General features: G+C 37.9%; 1 protein-coding gene across 4 annotated transcripts in view; it reads left to right on the forward strand.

The window, feature by feature from the left end:
- The window catches only part of LOC147832643 (uncharacterized), a 66,854-nt gene that overhangs the window by 14,572 nt on the left and 29,694 nt on the right, over window positions 1-22,588 (forward strand). For 2 of the 4 annotated variants that reach the window (XR_015945421.1, XM_088651535.1), the window contains exons 3-5: window positions 9,519-9,644; window positions 9,822-9,948; window positions 10,138-10,284. Coding sequence is in view for 1 of the 4 variants with exons in the window: in XM_088651535.1 (XP_088507661.1) it covers window positions 9,887-9,948; window positions 10,138-10,284 (209 nt within the window). In the remaining 3 variants the exon portion in view is untranslated. The remainder of the gene's footprint in view (window positions 1-9,518; window positions 9,645-9,821; window positions 9,949-10,137; window positions 10,285-22,588) is intronic. The other 2 variants (XR_015945423.1, XR_015945422.1) reach the window with 2 other exon arrangements.

Here is a 22,588-nt window from a genome sequence, read left to right on the forward strand (position 1 = left end):
CTGAAGCGGTTCGTTTGTGGTGAGAATATGATCCGTACTAAAACAGGTCCAACTGCAAAAAGTACTGCGTTTTGGACTAATTCAGCTGCCGTAGGCCGATGCGCTGTGCATTATGGGATATGGAGGAAAAATATTTGTTAACAGCGCTTTACCAACAGAGAGAGAGAGAGAGAGGGGAAAACATTACCTGATGGATCGTTGGTAATATTTCCGCAAGATGACCATGTCGCAGTTTAGCTAAATTAATTCACGCCTCCTCCTGAAGTGACGAGCGATGCATTAAACACTGTTTTCCAGCCGTGGCCGCGCTTCATTTTCATAATGTATAGTTTGTCTAAAGCAGGGACACAATCAGCCAGCACAGTCGTCCCTCCAGAGTAAAAGGTTTTGTTTACCTGCGGGAGTTCACTGGCATTTTCCCGCACGTATATTCTGTCCAATCAATAAGCAGCTTAGGAAATATATTTAACAACATCTGGCCAATGAGAGACTTGGATTTTGTCAGATGACTGCATTTTAGTTCGTTTCTACTGGTTCGGACCAAAGCCAGCAGTGTGGTGTGAAAACGACCCAAAGACGGCAGAAGATGCAACAATGTATCATATATTACCCTTAGTCCAGACCAAATGAAGCGAACTACAGATGTGAAAGCACCCTTATCCAGCAAGTTTTTACGCAGCGGATGCCCTTCCAGCCGCAACCCATCTCTGGGAAAGCATTTATATGTTTATTAAATAAATTAAGTAAGGTGTGTTACATATGGGGGAAAGGCCATATTTATATGTATATAAAGCAGATGCAGTTTAAAGGAATACACTTAAAGTAAACTATTTTACAATTTTAGAAAGAAAAGCTCTTTGGGCATTAAAAACATAGTCAACCAAACAGTCCTCTGAGTTATTACAAAATTACTTAATTAATGACCAAAATGCTTAACTAACAATAATATATCAATGTTATTATTTCTATTTGGTATCCCATTTGGTTTACTCATTCTGTATTATACGGCTGAATATATTGCTTTTTAAGATATATATTCAGAAAGGCTCGGCTCATCCAGAAATGTCCTGCCAACGCTGTCAGATCTCAATACCGATAAAGGAGTAGAAAAATTGACATGAAAATGATTTTCTAGTACAGATAAAATCAGTTGGAGATTAGCACAAAACCTCTGTCAATTGGAAATCAAAGCCAGGAGGGAGAGCCAAGGAAGCAAATCAATCAGCAAATCAAAATATGTTTCATTAGTAGTGTTAAATGTGTTGCTGATTTGACATATATTACATATTCAACAGCAATAATTGTACGTTATTAGTTTACCAATGTGTGTGTTTTTGCATTACACCCACTGTGATATGTGCATTGTGTTCTCCTTACTCCAGTTGAAGCATCCTTTACATTAATTTCCCACGTACTGCTATATCACTGTGTTCCCTGCATGGGTTCACACTGTTCCAGTATGAGCCTTTGTTGTCCTTTCTCCTTCATAAGTTCAAAATGGCTCTGTCCTTGAGCGTCCATAGATTGAACTGCAATTATTTCTCTGAGGAAGACACATCGCTTGTCACGAAGCCGTTCTGCTAATGAGAACATCCTCTTTTTAAAAAAAAAAAAAAAAAACAGCAGCAGCTGCTGGGTAATGTAAGGTATGAGGTGAAACTGTTGAAGTACACAGACCACTTCAGATACTCCCACATGCCTTCATTTGTGGAGTTCCCCTGTGTGTCCTTTAGTCTCTTAAATACACAAGCTGATTCTTCTGGCTTAGAATAATGCAGCAGTAGCACATTAGGCACGTCTATGCACAAACAAATTAACACTAACCATTTAAATGCACTGTTTTGTGTTTGGCACTATAGTTGTAGCTCATTTAAGGCACTATGCATTTTAACACTTTGTGCTTTTGTGTTATATGACCTCAATCATATATGAAGTTCAAGGTTATTTTTCACATAATGTAATATAAAATAATGTAATATAATATAATATAATATAATATAATATAATATAATACAATATCAATGTATAAAATGCTCACTTTTTGTCTCATTTCTAGTTGACATATCTAAGAATTCCAAAATCAAATCATATTGTGTTGTTTTCAGCAATAATGTGTCAAAAAGCAAAATAATCTGCCAATTCTGTAAGAAAAATAATCTTATTTCAAAGTGAAAACAAGATTATTTTGATGACATCATTGTCAGATTATTTAGCTTGTTTTAAGGAAAAATCACTTAATTCTGATATTGATTCCTGACAAAATAGATTATTTTTTTGGATGTTGTCTTGTTTGATGAATTGCTAGATATTTGGAGTAGAAACAAGACAAAAACTCTAAGTGCCCTGCACCTGCCACTTTAAGGGCATTATACACCTGGCGTAATAAGGCGCAAGACATGTTTGGCATGATTTGTAGCTATTTTCAGACAGCCTTACCCTAATTTTCCACTTTGCACCATGTTGTTTTAATAATAAATCCATTTGCGCCACTTTGTGGACTCATGGGTGTTCTGGTCTAGAAAGGAGGTGTGTTAAGGCGCATTGTTGGTGCGTTGCTATTCTGAGGAACTAAAGTAGACTGTGCAATAGACCAACTGAAAGCAGGTCTGAAGTCCAGAGCAGAGGCGTTAGTTGTGTGCCTTAAACGCGTACGCATTGCTCAATAGACACAGGATGTACAGCAATACACAAATACCTTTACAAATGAAAAAGAATTAAAGAAATAAAATATTATAAAAATGATTATTTTCTACATAAATCTAAAAAAAAATGCTGCCTTCATGCCTTCTTCAGTTTATTATAATGTTTTTATTGTTAGCTAGATATATTTGTTTTAATAAAAGCAAGTTTAGATTTGTTCACCTGTCGGGTTTTGGAGACGTATGCATCACCATATGGAACTGGTTCCCAACTTTTATTTGCCTGAGACCCCCTTTTCCCCTGGAAAATATTGTAAGGCCCCCCTCCACATTTAATGATATTGCTGCTCATATAAGTTTGCAGTAAGGATGACAAACAAACGGTATGTGTATTACTATATCTAGATATGTTTATGCACAAATAATAGCCTAATGTAAAATATAAAAGCAAAACATCAGTAGGTCATTTTTAACTGAAAATCGTAAGCCTTTGGCCTTTAAATTTTCCCTATTTTAAATTTAATAACAAAAATATCAGTGTTTAAACTGGTGTATATGAAAAAAAAGAGTATAGGCTATTACAATTTAATGCTTGCATGTTATTTGATATGCTCTATCAATTAGTGTGAGAATTGCTGCGAGGGGAATCAGTGAGACAGTCCATTTTTGGTCAGCTAGGGCAATGGTCCTTAATCTTCTTATCACCACGGACTGGTCAACGCTTGACAATTTTACCGCAGACAGGGGGTGGGGCGGTGTTTTGTGTTTCGTAGGTTGTAGGTTGTAGGTTGCTAGGCGACCATCAACCGTTTTCTCAGAGGATGACAAACTGACAAAACATTGCTGTCACTCTGATACAAGTTTTATTCATGGAGAAAATAACAAAGCACTGCAGTGTTTGTGTGTTCTGTGTTTGTTTGAGAAAATTTATTTTACCGAAATGTGAATATTCCATACATGCCAGAAAACAGAGATTTGCTGATGTTTCTTTAAAAGTCAAATTCCAGCAGTCACAGTTTTAGTTTGTATTATTATTATTATTATGGATTTTGTTTTTAAAATAATGGCAGAAAATATATTATTTTCCAAACAATGTGTAGCGTTAAAAAAAAAAGAATGATCTCTTCACCTTTAATTTGTTTAAAAATATGACTAAATCATGAATTGTGAGATTAGTATCATGAATCATATCGCATCGTGAGTCAGGTGAATCATTACATCCCTAGTATAAATGCAGTATTACACTCTCAATTGTGCCTTAAATATTAGTTTGTGTTGTGTTTCATGCACCACACGCTGACGTTCACAACAACAGCACTCTCTTGATGCTTTAAATTGCTTAAAATACATCACGAAGTTGCAGTTTTTTGTCCCCTGCAGGTTATCAGGGCAACGCTGCCAAGGGTGTGTCTTCATACATAAAAATAATCAGTGCTGTGACCCATCGGCGTTAATTTCAGCCGTCACCCAGCCTGTATTAGAAGCTATTTATGGCTCCAATTATTGGTAGATGTGTTTAGTGCCCTTTCAGAGGCTCATGGGGAAAAAAATATGCATCCTTTGACAGTGTAGCCACTGGCTGATTCATTCAGGCTGGCATTTCTCCCAAAGCTTGTGCTCAGCAGAAATGGCAGATGATATTTCTCTTCGGCTCGTTAATAAAGTGTCTGTTGTGTCATCAATGCTGGTGACCCATTACTGTAGCGGACAGATGAGACAATGAAGACATCTGCTCAATTTATTGCTTCAAACACCAGGATTCTGATGTTTAAGTTGGAATGTTTTGGTAAAAGGTTTGTTTTATTAATCATTTTGTGAATTTCTAATACAGTTGTTTGTCTACCTAATTCAGCAATGCAATCGTTAATAACTCTGTATGCTGGGTGAGTGCATTGTGAATCCCTAATGAAGGTATTAGCATGCTAAATTTGAGAAGTAATGATTTCTTTTAATCCTGGAAGAAATCATCATTGACTAGACAGTTACCCTTTTTGTTATTGCTTTTCTCTGGAAAAGGTTGTTGTCGACTTACCTTTAAATGTGCCTTAAGTGGTAACATTAACTGGTTTGAATAATCAAAAACCGCATTGTTCCTTAAAGTAATGACTACCTGTTTTCACTTTCTATGACACATTTATCTGAAAAGGAACCTTCATTCAATTATTTTCATTCACTTTTCTGGGGCAGCAATCTTAGGAGAGAACCCCAGACTTCCCTCTCCACAAACACTTCCTCCAGCCAGGGGGGATCCTGAGGCGTTCCCAGGCTAGCCGAGAGACATAGTCCCTCCAGCGTGTCCTGGGTCTTCCCTAAGACCTCCTCTTTGGCTTTTGCCTCAGCTACTTCTTTACCACAACCATGTTCTCCCCTCGTTCACGTGGGTTTCCTCCGGGTGGTCCAAAGATGCGATATAGGTGAATTAAAGAAACTAAATTGCCTGTAGTGTATATATGTGAATGGATGTTTTCCAATGATGGGTTGCAGCTGGAAGGGCATCCGCTGTGTAAAACATATGTTGGAATAGTTGGTGGTTCATTCCACTGCTGTGATCTTTGATACATAAGGAACAAAGCCGAGGGAAAATGAATGAATGAATTTCTGTACAATAGCAATAAATATTCTATTCTATTCTATTCTATTCTATTCTATTCTATTCTATTCTATTCTATTCTATTCTATTCTATATTGTTCTATCTAAAATGAAAGCTTAATTGACTCCAGACTTGGTTAAATTAAGTTGAACTGTAGTTTACCTGCCACAAGTATTGATGTGTCTCATCTGGGAAGAAGTGCTAAAGACGTTTTCCTCTATGGCCCTGATTCCAGCAGGTATACATGCATTCAAATGTGTCTCTAGTGGCCACTTAAAGTCAGATTTCATTAAGACCTTTCACCTCTTATTTCATCACGCTTTACATCATGGGAGCACTCAGTGCCTGTTTGAACACATTTCACCACATCAGCATTTACACTATGAAAACAGTCTAGTCTAATGCTTTTACTACCTCTCTGAGTGCTCAAAGTGGAGCTCAAAGTGTTTTAGATTCTGTTTACACCTTCATTTACCATTGCCCACTCGCTACTGGATAATGAAAGCCCGTCTTAATGTGCATAAAAAAATAGCTTATGTGCACAACTGAATTGCATAAACCTTTTTATCCAATAAGAAAAAATGAGCATAAACTACAATAGAATCACAATTACCTTTATCAATTTTAGCAAGTTCATCAAAAAAGTAACGCGATTTTGTTATAACAGATCATGTGATGATTAAAAAGAGCACAATTTGGCAGCATAAAAAAGTGGACTGACCACATTGTGAAATGTCTGAAATGTTGTTCTGCTCATTCTAAACACACAGCCAATTCCATTTGCAAATCTTCATGAGATATTCCAGTTTTGAAAAAAACAAGCAACCAAAGACTCAACACACCTTTAAAACAATCCAATATAGGTGTGAAAAAGAATGAAAATAAAACCCCAAAGAGTGAAATAACTGAAAAACATCTAATAATAATATTTAAAAAAAAACACAAGTGAGATTAGGGTCCAATCCCAATTTTATTTTACCCCTTCCCATTGGCCCTTGAAACAGAGTGTGAAGGATAAGGGCTTCAAAATTACCCCTAAGAAATGGGACACCACTTCAACACCTGCACACGTCATCAACTGTCATCACAATCTCTTGCTTCATATGAGATCAGACGATTACAACTGAAATTACTGAAGACATATATTGTTATCATAACGATCTAATGTGGCATTAACATCGTAACAGTACTGTACATTTACACAGTGGCCATATTCATCAATGTAAACATATGAAAACAACACTATGATGTTGATAGCAGACACTGTAAAAAGCTCATTCCCGGCCACTATTCTTTTCTAACAGGGAATTCGAGTGTCAGAATGTTGTGAGACTACTATACAGGAGTTATTATTAGGGATTATATATTTTGCAGTTTTTATTTTAGTGTTTTTTTTTTTAAAGCATAATGTTAAAACACGAACACCATTATGAATATATTAAAAGGTGTTTGTTTGTTGTAAAAATTCATAATAATGGCAAAAATACTAGTTTATGCTTTACTTCCGGGTGCAGCTATCCTGCTGTTGTGGCTGGTGTATCCTGGGAAATTTTCTTAACCCTTGGTTTCTAATGTGATTTTGAAAAGTCTTTTGGATATATTTGATCTATATAATAGATGCGATTGATGCGATCCAAGAGCTAAAGAAATTATGCCAAGGTATCCATAATCCTGGACCCGGCCGTATCCTAAATAGATGCTGTGGCAGTTATAGAGGAGCAAAGACCATGAGACTGATTCCAGAAAGACTCAATGACAGGCACACTTTGTATTGATCCCATGGGCCAGCCTGAACACCCGCTGTTGACCCACCTGCAGTTCACCATGATGGACATCCTCTGGTGCCTAGGCTGCCGCTTTTCACAGGAAGTTTGGCCAGAGGTGAAATTGTTTTTTTCCTTCACCTTAGTCAATTGGTGAAGTTTTGTTCCTCGCTACTGTCTCCAAATTGAAAATTAACCCACAATGAACTGAACTAAACTGAACTTCAACTCTGAAAACTGGACTGACACAGTCAATTTGGTAGAACTTCTACGTTAAGCTGCTTTGACACAATCTACATTGTAGAAATGTTATGGAAATAAACTTGAATTGAATTGAACATACAGTGCTTATGGAAAATATCCAGACCCCCTTAAAATAATGGAGTGGCTTCACAACAACTCCTTGACTGTTCTTGAATGTCCCAGCCAGAGTCCAGACTTAAACCTATTTGAGCATCTCTAGAGAAACCTAAAAATGGTAGTCCACCAAAATTTACCATCCAACCTGACATAACTGGAGAGAATCCCCAAATCTAGGTGTGAAAAACTTGCATCTTTCCTAAAAAGAAAAGGGGGCTTCTACTAAATACTGAGCAAAAGGGTCTAAATACTTAGGACTATGTGATATTTCAGTTTTTCGTTTTTAATAAATCTGCAAAATGTCAACAATTCTGTGTTTTTCTGTCAATATGGGGTGCTGTGTGTACATTAGTGATGTTTTATAAACAAATTTAGAGAGGAGCATATGCAGATGTTTTAGCAGTTCAAATACATCATTGACAATGGTTCTATTATCCAATCAGCATTAGACCAAACCCCTATAAATAACAAAAGTTGTCCTACCTGCATTATCTCACGACCTTAGCATCCCTCCACCACCCGACACCTCACGTCTTAAACGTTATCTACCCAAATGGCTGCAATATAACAAAGAGAGTAAAGTTTAAGGGGGTCTGAATACCATCCATGCCCACTGCAAGACTAATTCGCATATTTGAATGGAAATATAGCTGGCAAGAAGATATACTGCATGTCAATATATACACTGATGTAATATCGGAATTGCATGTCATTTCACCACACTGACCACCCTTCTAGAGTGTGTGACACTGTTGCTGTCACTTATTTATTATCCCTTATACAGTGAGCGCCACTTAATGCATTATAGAGAGCAATATTGAACACAGTTTGGGACTCGTGTGGTGCAACATGGCAGCAGTTGTAAAAAGCGTGTACATGTTGTAATTGCTCAGCTGGCCCCCAGTGGAGAAAATCACCTGACTATCGGTCCCTCAGGTAATTTGCGAGTAAAGCCCCTACTGACTGAACGGAGCTGTTAAATGGATTGCCAAATGCTGCCTAATGTCTCATGCCTCCTCGCTTTCATTAAATCACGTTTGCTAATATCCTGAGAGAACAGAATTACGTTGTCAACAGTCAACTTTAGGACAGCGTATCTATCAATTATACACATGTAAACACATTTGTGAAATACATTGTGCTGTTAAATGAATGTAATAGCTGGAGTTCCTCTGATTTATGTGGTTTGTGCAGCTTCAGCACATTTTGCTCTGGAAATTTGTTGCCATTTAATATAAGACAATTATGTTATGTCATGCTTAAAATAGCTTCGTTTTTTTAACAAGGGAGTGGATAAATAGACACAATTATCCTCTATTGTATTGACTGTTATGTTTTATTTATGATATGATGATACACATGCATAAGACATACTATTGTTTTGCATATGCGTCACATTTACAAATGTGACTTTATGTCTCATTGCAACCCAGGCTCATTGCAGATACGTACCTAGATACTTAAGGGCTACATTTCTGGGGACAGTGAAATATGTAACTGGAGGTACGTCTGCTAGCAGTTTTTATTTTTACAACTTCACCAAAGGCCGCTTTGAATGCTTTTTGATGACCTCAAATTTATCTTGCGTTTTCTCTTCTCGCGTGAATCCACCTGAGTGCACAATATACACTTCAGCCGACCAGGCCAGGTGGGTTAACTGACCGACTGACCCACCCACCACCATCCCTAAAACCAACCGATAGTGTTTTCAAAAGAAATCTAGAAAAAGAAAAGCCACTGCAGCTGCATGATTTTACAGCGTTGTTATAAGCCTGTTGTTTATTTATTTATTTATTTTAGCTTTGGTTTTATGAGGTTTCTCCAACTGTTCTTTGCCAGACTCGAACCTCGTCATCGTGGTCAACTCCGCTTCACGTTCCATGTCTGCTGACATATGTGGTGAGCTACTGGGCAAACTGGTACCACCAGAAAAGCCTCCTGTACTGATGTAAGCAGTAAGCTGGTGGCACAAAAAGGAACAGAAGCCGTCGGCTGTGTCACATCGCCCCGCAGGGTTCATTTTAAAGAGAAAATGCTCCCAGACGTACCTCTGGCTACATAATTCAAAAGCAATCTAGAAAAAAAAAGCCGTCTCAGCTACATGATTTCACAAGGCCGTTTTGAGCCTGCTGTTTATTTATTTATTTTATCTTTGATTTTATCAGGTTTCTGGAACCGTTCTTTGCCAGACTCTAACCTTGTCATCACAATCAACTCCGCTCCATGTCCGCTGATGTAAGTGGTGAGTTACTGGACAAACAGTTTACATCGGAAAAGCCGTCTGTACTGAGGTAAGTGGTCAACTGGTAGCGCGAAACGGAAGCTGTTGGAGGAAATGCACCCAGACGTACATCTGGCTACATAATTTAAAAGCGATCTAGAAAAAGAAAAGCTGTCGCAGCCACAGGATTTCACCATGTCGTTTTAAGCCGGCTGTTTATTTATTCACTTAACTTTAGTTTTATCAGGTTTCTGGAACCGTTTTTCGCCATACTCAAACTTTGTCGTAGCGGTCAACTCCGCTCCACCTCCCATGTCCGCTGACATATGTGGTGAGCTACTGGACAAACTGTTAACACCGCTGTCTGTACTGAGGTAAGCAGTCAAATGGTAGTGCAAAGAGGAATTAAAGTTGGCGGCGGAGTCATATAACTGTAGCGTTCATTTTAAAACGGAAATCCACCCAGACGTACCTTAATTTAAAAGATGTAGTAAAAGAAAATCAGTCGCAGCCACATGATTTTACCACATCAATTAGGCCTGTTGTTTTTTTGTGCATTTTAGCTTTGGTTTTATCAGGTTTCTGGAATCGTCTTCACCAGACTCAAACCTCGCCATTGCGCTCAACTCTGCTCCACATTCCACGTCCGCTGATGTATGCGGTGAGCTACTGGGCAAACTTTTAACACCGGAAAAGCCATCTGTACTAAGGTAAATGGTTAGCTGGTAGTATGAAAAGGAAAAGAAGCTGTTGGCAGCGTCATACTGTTTCATAGCATTGCACCTAGACGTACCTCTGGCTACTTAATTTGTGCTCTCCAGGCATGTAGACAGGGGTACATATCCACAATGAGCCTGTGTTGTTTTTATATGTTCTTTAAAGTCTAAACATTTATTTGTTGTCTATCATTGTGTCTCATGTTTCAAATAACTTTTGTGAAAATAAGAAAATAACATGTCAATATAAAATTAAATAATTTTGTATTTTCAATATATATTTATTTAATATTTGTGTAAAAAAAAACATTATTCAGATATGCACTAATAAAAAAGTTATCATATAAACTATTTATATATTTTGAAAAAAAAAATAAAAACTGTAAAGTTTAATATAAAGTAAAAAAAAAGCTAAGTTTAAAATATTAAAATGATTGCCAGTGAGTTTAATGCTGAGGAAAATACAATTAAAAAGGACATGCCATACTGTCTGAAAAACAAAAAGCTATTACATTTTTATTTTATTTATGCTTGAAAACGCCTTTAAAAATTTTTTATCCTTATCTTTCCTTATTTGTAATTGTGTGTTAACGAGTTTAATGCCGAGGAAAGTTCAATTAAAAATACATGTACTATAATGTGTAAAAAAGCAAAAAGCGATTATTCTTTTATTGATGCTTGAACCCTTTGCTCTCTTTTATCCGTATTTATTAAACACATTTATCATGCACTGCTTGGTTACACATTTTTATACTTGTCACTGGAAGCGGGTTATGAAATGAATACAGAAGGGACACATCTTCAACCCCAAAATAGATCTGTGAAAACGGTGAGAACAAATAAAAGTGAGAAAAACGTGCTGTGTGCATAGAGAAGTGAGAAATTATCATGAGGTAGAGGCAAACAAATGGTGAGAATTAATGACATGCAGAATCAATGGAGCGTAATAACCACATCTGAATAGGAATGAAAGTGAGAAAAACACCAGTCTAAATAGGATGCTGCTGGCAGAACGCATTAGAAGCTCAACTGGTTTCCCATGTTATTTGATTTCTGTCAATCAGGTGAGTCTTTGCAGTCCATCTAGTGCACATAAACAGTCTGTCAGTCAGGTCTGAATGTGCAGACAGGGTTGTGATGGATTCAGTCAGTCATCAATCATGTGATGCAAGCTGTTCAGATGCTGAATTGCACCACTATTGCAAATTTGCCAGAGATTGTTCCAAAAATAAAGCACTGTGCTGATACCATATTTGTTCTTCAGTCCATAGTCTTGACCATTGTTTTCCTATCTTAATCCTGAATTCACACCAACCGTACACATTTTCAACTTCTTCCTAATCAAACACACCTGAATCAACTCATCAGAACATTAGAAGAGACTCAAATACCTGAAGTTAATGGGTCAGATTAGGGAGACAAAATATGTACTGTTGGTGTGCCTCCGGGAACAGGGTTGGAAAACACTGGGATAGACTGAGCAAAGTCCAAATTGACCTAATAGCATAATGCAGCTGCTGCTGATTTGTCAGCTGCACATACTTGATGTGAATTTCCAGTCCCAGCACATCCCAAAGGGGCTCTAATGCAGTGTTTCTCAACCATGTTCTTGGAGGATCACCAGCTCTGCCCATTTCTATGTCTCTTTAACCGAACACACCTAATTCAGATCATAAGTTCATCAGCAGAGACTAAAAGACATGCAATGTGCGTGACAGACAAAGGAGACACCCAAAACATGCTGTGTTGGTGGTCTTCTAGGAACGTGGTTGAGAAACACTGCTGTTTTGGATTAAGATTTCAAGACTGTGGAAGTTATTTGTGACTCTGGACGACCGAACCACTAATAAGTGCCGATTGTTTTAGATTTATGCATCACATGAAAGCTGGATAAGTATGGACTTTTCGTTTAAAAACTTTTGGAGCAACAGGACACACAAAAAGCTCAAAATGTACAGCCAATCCCACCTGCACTGATTAATACTCTCTCCTAATGCCTCTATTAAGTTAATTTAGTTCATTTGTGCTGAGGTTTGTTATTAATTATTAAATATCCACGTTTGTCAGACTGTACGTAGGCAGCTTATTGAACACATTGAGAGCACATGCTTTTGATTTTGAGGCTCCCGAATACAAGGTGGCATTTGTGGTAAATGTCAGCCCGCTGTTATCAATAAAGGCTGGAGAGCAAGTCTTAGAGGTGGAGATGAACTCAATAGTCCTCTTCTAATGAGCAGCATTTTCGGGTTTGTTCATGTTAGTCAGACTGACTGACTCGCATGTTCATGTTGTTAAAGTTTTTTCTTTAGTAAATCCATACACAAGTCGGCATTATTAACCCTCCTAAATTATAAGCCCCTATCCCCCTGCATATTTTCCCCCAATTTCTGTTTAATGGATATACGATTTTTCATCGTTTCTATTCATGATAGTTGTAATAACTAATTCATTAATTCATTCATTCATTTTCTTGTCGGCTTAGTCCCTTTATTAACCTGGGGTCGCCACAGCGGTAACTAATTAATAATAAATAATTAAATCCATGATGACAGTACATAATATTTTACTAGAAATTTTTCAAGAGACTATTATTCAGCTTAAAGTGACATTCAAAGGCATAACTAGGTCAATTAGGCATTTACTTTCATTTACTTGTTCAAGTGTAAAACGAGATGAACAGGGTTGGGAAACACTGGGATAGACTGAGCAAAGTCCAAATTGACTTAATAGCATAATGCAGCTGCTGCTGATTTGTCAGCTGCACATACATGATGGGAATTTCCAGTTTCAGCACATCCCAAAAGTGCTCTAATGCAGTGTTTCTCAACCATGTTCTTGGAGGATCACCAGCTCTGCACATTTCAATGTCTCCTTAACTGAACAGACCTAATTCAGATCATAAGTTCATCAGCAGAGACTAAAAGACATGCAATGTGCGTGACAGACAAAGGAGACACCCTAAACATGCAGTGTTGGTGGTCTTCTAGGAACGTGGTTGAGAAACACTGCTGTTTTGGATTAAGATTTCAAGACTGTGGAAGTTATTTGTGACCCTGGACGATTAAACTTCAGCCGTTTGCATTTCTCGCGAACACAGAAGCTCCTGGTGATCTTAGTGCAGCTGGAAAAGTGCAAGCAAGTTGCCTCATGTGCGCGTCTCTCCATTGGAAATAAAATAACGAAATTGCCTGCAGGTCGCACACTATAAGCGCCTTTCTGTGTGGCGCAGCGTCGTGCATTTTGGAGTTCTGGGCTTGGGTTTCTGTCTGGGTGCACGCGGCGGCGCTTCGGGTCGGCACAACCTGTAGCACCATTGTGTTTGCCCTGGTGCATGACGTTGCGTGGCGCGTTGATTCGGGACACTTCATGTCTCTGCCGCACCACTGAGAGTCAAAGTTCAGTCAGTCAAAGTTAATTCAGTGTGCGTGGTTATTAGTCTCTGTGTACAAGCTCGGCACTTGAAACTAGCACACAGTTGGCTGTAAAACTATACAGAGACACAAATGATTTTGTACTTTCTGCTTGGTCTGTGTCCGAGTCGTACATGTATCCTAGCTTGGATTCTCTCTGTCTGCCTGTCGCAAACACAGAGCGGGGGAACTCTTGGCTCCGCCCCCTTGTTACATTGGGCCGGAAGCCGAAACTAATATTCATGTGAAGCAACACGCCCCTAAAACAGCGAGCTGTGTAAACACCCCCAACATAACACTGTTGAACACATAATAATAAAAACATCTGAACTGTGTGTGGAACTGAATCTAAACTGGCACACTCAGATGAACCATAATATTAATACTAAATCATAAAACCGGGGTAAACTATGTGCCCCTTAAAGGGTCACGAAACACCAAAACACATTTTTTGAGCTGTTGACAGTCGTATATGTGTCCCACATTGCTAAAAACACTATTAGGACACCTATATTTCACTAAAAAGTGTAAATTGGTTGTTTTTGCATTATTTCAAGCAAATTCGTACTTCCGGTTTGAAACGAATTTTTGAAGCTGCGTCACGGTCATGACATAATAGCGTGTATTCCAGCGTGCAGACTGGACGTCTGTGCCAGAGTGTGTCTTAATACGTCTTACAGTGTGATGCATTAATGCATGAGTAAGGCTTGGTTTAAACCAATCAGCGCGCTCTATTGTGCAACTTCATTAATATTCATTACTATCACCGTGTTTTCAGGACAGAGACGCCACGTTGTGTTGGCAAAAAAAGCGTGAAGTGTTGCTTTTATAGTTTGCTGCAGTTAAGTTTCGTTTTCATTTTCTCTCTGTGAAAGCTCAGAGTCACGTGTGGATTACAGTGTATGCGACGCTCAACAACAATAACTTACGTGTCTAAGGAGGATTATTGTTTACCTGAGAGCTGTTCTCATCTGCAAACGCTGAGATCTAGATTCGTTTGTAGTCTTCTCTTCATAAAGACGCGGCTCTAGTTGCTGGTGATTGTCCTGTCTCATTTGGTAAGTGAGCGACCAGTGCTCTTTGTTTATTCAGTTTGTTCGTATCTAACAAACTATTGCACAGAGTGTAAACACGTTAGCCCCACAACCAAACTTTAACTGTAGGGTTTTTACCGCATTTAGTGACCGGAATAACACGCGCGGATTTCTGACGCTACCTGTCGTGTGCATCTAAGTTTCTGGGAAATGCTGAGGTTTTTTTTTCTCTCATAAGCCGTGTGGTATAAAACATTGCATGAAAAATACACGCTTAGAGCAGCTCCTCGAATCAAATATCTCGTTTGTCGGGAGGGGCATGAATGAATTCCCTGAATGAAAGAGCCAAACTGCAGTTAAAGTCCACCATTTAATAATTTGGCAAATAATTCGACTACAGATGTCCATGTAGGTTAAACACCATCACTTTCTCCTGTATGTATGTGTGTGTGTGTGTGTGTGTGTGTATTTTGACTCTGAAACTCGCGCGTGCCCAAATAGACACTCCCACACCATCCCACTTTTCTTCCTCCGACACTCCCCCCTAAACAGAGCTGGACACGCCCACTTTTCTGACTTTTTCCAAAGTAGAGGTGTGAAAACACCCTGCTGAAACGAGGGGGTTTCATGGCCCTTTAAAGGATTTTCCTCCTATACACTTGTATGTTTACCTTTTTCTCAAAAAGACCGATCTAAAGAGAATGACATAAGTGACCTTTTTTTCCTGCTTCATTCACTTCAAATCGAAATATCTTTACCATTCAAACCTGTTTGCTTACACCTCCTGAAAGTGAAAGCTTGCTTTCAGTGTTTCACCAGGTCTGTTTTCAGACCTCACAGACATGACCTTGCCGCCTTCTCTCCACTTGTTCAGCTCAATACAGAAGACATACATTCAAGGTCATGTCGTGCAAACAGAGACTGAAGAGCATGGTCTGCTCGCACTGAAAGACCAACGTCTTTTAGTGAGTGCGAATGATTCAGTCTTCCGTGATGTTTCCGCTGGATAAAAACTGCAATCAGATGTAATCACACACTCTGCTAAATCAGAGAAGCGTTATACAAATTACCGTGTAGAAACACCTCAGAGGTCTTAAATCTTAGAGATGTCTGGAACTCTGGAGTTTGTGCTTGTTTGGATGATATATTTAAGGACTGTAGCATTTGTTATGTTTTACTCTTCCTGTAAATCAGGAATGTGTGCAGTGCAAGTTTGAAAGTTAGTTGTAAACAAGTATGTATAAATGCATTTTCATGTTTTAAAATGGGCGGCACAGTTGCTCAGTGGTTAGCACTGTCCCCTCACAGCAAGAAGGTCACTGGTTCGAGTGCCAGATGTGTGGAGTTTGCATGTTCTCCCCGTGTTCACATGGGTTTCCTCTGGGTGCTCCGGTCTCCCCCACGATCCAAAGACATGTGCTATAGGTGAATTAGATTACTTAAATTGGCCGTAGTGTATGAGTGTGAGTGTATAGGTGTTTCCCAATACTAGGTTGCGGCTGGAAAGGCATCCTCTGAGTATAACTTGCTGGAATAGTTTGTGGTTCATTCTACTGTTTCAGGGTTCTCTATCCCTCTGCTTAAAGTCTTTTCACCTAAAAGTGAGTCTAAAAAACTTTTATGAAGAGTTATAAGATAATGCCATTTAAATTAAGCAATCCTTATTGCGGAGACACAATTGCTTTATACAATGAACGGATTTAATTTAGACGTTTTATTCAACAGTATAGACCTTGATCAGCTAACAGTGTTTACATTTGGATTTTGGCCACGGACACTCATGCATGCTTGCTTGACACTTGAGAACCAATGAGATTCATTCTTGCATGTCACATGGCATGTTTGAATTCTGCAAGAGCCAATGAGGTTTGTTCTCACACATCAAGCAAATGGGATTGAGCTTCTTGTTTGTATTTTCTGTATTTTCTGATCAATGTTTATGCATGAATAAAAAAATTAAATGTTGTTTAGTCTCTTGGGATGATTAGGAAATTTTGGATCTTTTTACAAATATATATATATATATATATATATATATATATATATATATATATATATATATATATATATATATATATATATATATATATATATATTTTTTTTTTTTTTTTACATCAGTTACCTGTAACTATTAACTTCCATGAAAGGAAAAACAAATACTATGTCAATGTTAGTCAATGGTTACAGGTTTCCAGCTTTCTTCAAAGTATCTTCTTTTGTGTTCAACAGAAGGAAAAAAAGACAAACCGGTTTGGAACAAGTAAAGGCTGAGTAAATGATGACATTTAAAATTTTTGGCAAAACTATCAATTTAAAAAGAAAAAAAAATGTAAACTTTTGAAATTTTTTTTAAAAATTTAAACAAAAAATTTGTTCATTTTAAAGGGAGATGCTAATAGTCTAATCCTATCCTATTAATGCTAATTATCACATTCGTGCATGCTTTTTTTAAACCAAACTATTAGGAGTCTGTCTTCTGTTGTCGCTATTATATAGTAGCTCTTTTAGATCGCATATTGTCACACGATTTATGAGTTGTCTTTGCCTCATCGTTTTTAGTGTTATATACAGTATAGTGTCTTTTCCTGTAGCGCCACGATTAAGACAAATGTGAAATACTGTTTTACAGGGACGATTTTAGGATTTTCATCTTAGGGTGGATCAGATCCTTTTGGAGTAAATATATATATGGAGTAATATATATATATATATATATATATATATATATATATATATATATATATATATATATATATATATATATATATATATAGATTAATTTAATAATTTTTAATTAAGAATTTAAAATAACACACTTAAAAATGTTTGACTTTTATGATAGGGCACATCTTAATTTGTGGGTCAAAAAAACCCATTTTGTATACAGCTAAAGGCTATGCGAATACACATAATTTAGGGAAGTTAAACAAAAAAACTATTGAGTATACCGAGGATATACGCAATTATTGATCCTCAGAAGTGGTAATACCCAAACAGCTCATGGAAAAAAGTAAGCACATTGAGTATACGTGCGTACAGCAAGGACTACACCACTGTTAAAGCCCCACCCATTAGTGACAATCTCTCCCTCATTATTGTAAAATGTCTGGAGGTTTTGAAACTGCCACTATGCTAATACATAGGAATGTATAGCTCCACCCTCTTTTCAAAAGAGCACAATCACATTTGAATTTAAAGTGACAGTTAACAAAAGGACAGTTTATTTAGGATCAAAGCCTAAAAGGGGCAGTTTCAAAGAGTTCTAAAACATTATTTGTGAGGTAGTTTAAGCTAAACCTTCAAATACACACTCTAGGGACATCAAAGACTTATTTTAGATCTTGTAACAAGGGGAATATAGGTCCCCTTTAACTATTTCTGTCATAATTTCTGTCATTACTTCAGTCTTCAGTGTCATATGATCATTCGGAAATTACAATATGTATACAAAAAACATTATTATATATATAATTAATTTCATATAATATAATTAATTTCATTATCATTATTGTTGTTGTTATTGTAGTTAAAAACAGTTGTGCTGCTTTAAATATTGTGGAACATTTGAGATCTTTTGTGGTAATTATAAATGGTCTTTACTGTCTCTTTAGATAATTTTAATGCATCATTGTTCATTGAAAGAGTTCATTTGAACAAGTACTTTTGAGCACAACAGTATACAAGATGTATTACCCCAACTTACACTAAGCTGAAATGACCATTTTAGGCTCACCCTCCTCTCTTTGTTTTTTTCATTACTAAAAATGACTTCACTCTTTCCCAACTTCACATCCAAAACCTTTTCGCACTGTACTGTAAAAAAAGCACAAGTCATGTGGCTATAAAAATAAACCTGCTGAAGTGCAGTGTGTACCACTACAGTTTTGGTTTTGTTGCAGGATTTTGTACACCTCACATCTGCTCACAGAAGTGCATGCCGACATCTGCTCCCATTAGAGCAGAGAGATGATCTGCAGAGGCACATTATTCTTGAAGGCTGTGTAGTTTGTGTTATCTGTTATCATGAACAGCAGATTTACAGAAGAGCTGGCCATGAATGACGCATTGTAGACTGATCGAGGAGTCAGAAGGGCAGGTGCCGGTGGGAATGACATGTTAGCACACACACACACACACACACACACACACACACACTAGATGATCCTCTCATACTGCTGACGCACAAACAGCATCACCGTAGTGGATTCACTTAGACCTGCGTGTGTGAGAATGCATCTTATAGCAAGTGAAACTTCCACTTGTTCTTCGTTATTTCTTTCTCACTTTAAAATGGATTCTCATAGGAAGGATAACGGTTCTACAGTTACACACAGTGCTGCAGGATACTGGAAAAAAAACTGACAACTGTCTGCGATATTATATTTTTCTATGATATACAGTAACCGGCCACTTTATTAAGTATACCTTACTAGTACCAGGTTGGACCCCGTCAGAGCTCCTTTAACTCTTCGTGGCGTAGATTCAACAATTACTGGAAATATTCCTCAGAGATTTTGCTCCATATTGACATGATAAGATCACGCAGTTGCTGCAGATTTTTCGGCTGCACATCCATGATACCAATCTTCCACCACATGCCAAAGGTGTGGATTGAGATCTAGTGACTGTGGAGGCCATTTGAGTACAGTGAACTCATTGTCATGTTCAAGATACCAGCCTGAGACTATCTGAGCTCTATGACATGGTGCATTATCCTGCTGGAAGTAGCCATCAGAAGATGGGTACACTGTGGTCATTAAGGGACGGACACGGACCTTACCATCCGAATGTTGCAAATCAAGAGTCATCAGAATAGGCAGGTTTTTCTAATCTTCTATTGTCTATTTTTAGGTCACCCTGTGTGAATTGAGCCTCAGTTTCCTGTTCTTAGCTGACAGGAGTGGCACCCGGTGTGGTCTTCTGCTGCTGTAGCCCACCTGCCTCAAGGTTGTACGTGTTGTGCGTATAGAGATGCTCTTCTGCAGACCTCAGTTGTAACGAGTGCTTATTTGAGTTACTGCTGCCTTTCTATCAGCTCAAACCAGTCTGGCCATTCTCCTCTGACCTCTGGCATCAACAAGGCTTTTGCGCCCACAGAACTGCCAATCACTGGACATTTCCTCTTTTTCAGAGCATTCTCTGCAAACCCTGGAGATGGTTGTGCGTAAAAATCCCAGTAGAGCATCCATCCATCCATCCATCCATCCACTATCTATCTATCGATCTATCTATCCATTCATCCATCTATCCATCTCTCCATCATTATATCTATCTGTCTGTCTGTCCGTCCGTCCATTCGTCTTTATATCCATCCATCCATCCATCCATCCATCCATCCATCCATCCATCCATCCATCCATCTATCTGTTCATTTATCCATCCATCTATCTATCTATCTATCTATCTATCTATCCATCTCTCCATCTTTATATCTATCTATCTGTCTGTCCGTCCATCCTTCTTTATATTCATCCATCCGTCCGTCCGTCTGTCTGTCTGTCTGTCTGTCTGTCTGTCTGTCTGTCTATCTATCTATCTATCTATCTATCTATCTATCTATCTATCTATCTATCCATCTCTCCATCTATCCATCTTTATATCTATCTGTCTGTCTGTCCATCCGTCCGTCCGTCTTTATATCCATCCATCCATCCGTCCATTCGTCCGTCCGTCCATCCATCTATCTATCTATCTATCTATCTATCTATCTATCTATCTATCTATCTGTCTGTCTGTCTGTCTGTCTGTCTGTCTGTCTGTCTGTCTGTCTGTCTGTCTGTCTGTCTGTCTGTCTGTCTGTCTGTCTGTCTGTCTGTCTGTCTGTCTGTCTGTCTGTCTGTCTTTATATCCATCCATCCATCTATCCTTCCATATTATCTTTTTTCACTATCTACTATAAAATATTTTATCTAAATTATCTTTATTTCAGTAACTCTTTAGAACAATGGTCCATTAGTTAATGTAAGCTAATGTATTAACTAACATTAAGTATAAAACATAATAGTTCAACTTTTACTAATGCACTATTAACATATTAACCAAAGTTGGCTTGTTAACATAATGCATCGTGAGTTAAAATAAACTAACGTGCTTTAACTTAAATAACATTAACTAACGTTAACGATGATTATTAAATACTGTAATAAATTTATTACTAATTGGTTGTTCATGTTCATAATGCATAACCAACATTAACTAATAGACTAATATTTTAGTGTTGCATTTATTTCTTATTCCATATAGCTACATGTGTTTTTCTTTATGCAGTTTATCACATTTGTCCTGGCATTGACTTTAACTTTAATTGCTTTATTTGCCCCCTAAAATTTCTACCTTACAATTCTAAAAGTTCAATTGCATTTCACCTAAAGTGTTTTGTAGGCTGTTTACTGGGTTGCTCCTCTGGGGTTTCAAAGCCTCGCTCCAAGGCACACTGGTAATAAAGCAGCACTGTGATTGCCAGTGTCTTTCCTGGAACTGAAGCTGAAACTATTCTATTAGTAGCCCAGATTCCAGATCTCACCATTAATCACAAGCATTTGAATGAATATGCATGAGGACGCTTTCAAAGGTGAAGCTTCATTTTAGTGCTTCCAGAAGAATCATCAGGCTTACACATTTATAGATTTTCAGGCACATCCATGAATTATTAATGGAAGCAGCAGTGTATTGTGGTGTATCTGTTTCTTCTAGCAAAACTAAAGGTTATCTTATTATTTCATAATAAACTAGACAAAACCTAAAAAAATCATTCATTCATTCATTTTCCCTTTACGGAAAGCTTAGTCCCTTTATTAATCCACAGTTGCCACAGCGGAATGAACCGCACATCCAGCCGCAACCCATCTCTGAAAAACATCCACACACACACACTCACACACACTCATACACTATGGACAATTTAGTCTACCCAATTCACCTGTACTGCATGTCTTTGGACTGTGGGGGAAACCGGAGCACCTGGAGGAAACCCATGCGGACCCAGGGAGAACATGCACACTCCACACAGAAACGCCATCTGACCCAGCCGAGACCCGAACCAGCGACCCTCTTGCTGTGAGGCGACAGCACTACCTACTGCGTCACTGCGTCGCCACCCCTAAAAATATTTATATAAAACAGTCTGACCTTTTACGACAAACTAGCCTGTGTTGGCTCAAGATTATTGCATACCTGTCAACCCTCCTGTTTTTCCTGGGATTCTTTCGTATTTTACAGTTCTCTCCCACTATGATCCCGTAAAGTTTTTTTCCCATATTTCTAACGTATTTTCAGTCTTTCTCTGAAGGGTGTCAAATAAACATTAGAGTCGAGCCTCCCTTTACGTAACCCATACCGCCGAACCACCAGGAGCTGCCCTTTTCTGTTAAATGCAAGTCTGTTTTTTGCTTTTGCTTTGTTTACGCATGAAAATACTTTGAAATAAACATAAAAACGGTCCAGTTCCCTTCCTTTTCATTAAATGTGTCGTCTCCCCTTGCAATCCTCAACACAGTCATAGCGTTGCATGACTGTCAGCTGACGCACTCCAAAGTGATATATAGACTGTGTGATTAGAAAAATCTAAATAAATCATTCATTCGTTGCTCTTTAATCAGAATGTGTAAGTTATACAGTAAAGAAACGGCTAATGAGATTTGATTCTATTTTATTATAATAGCTATTCATTTTAATAGGCTGAATCGTTTGCTAATTTATTTGCTGCTAATGTATATATTTATTTTTTCTTTTGTAAATAATAATAATAAAACATTACTGACCATTTAACTGTTTATTTACAACGAAACAGCTCCAAATGAGCATATTTAGTAGTGGAATCACTTATTATTGTGGGCTTATCCCTTATTTTCACAT

The sequence above is a fragment of the Danio rerio genome, chromosome 19 (assembly GCF_052040795.2).
Source record: "Danio rerio strain M-AB ecotype USA chromosome 19, GRCz13ab, whole genome shotgun sequence".
Classification (NCBI taxonomy): Eukaryota; Metazoa; Chordata; class Actinopteri; order Cypriniformes; family Danionidae; genus Danio; species Danio rerio.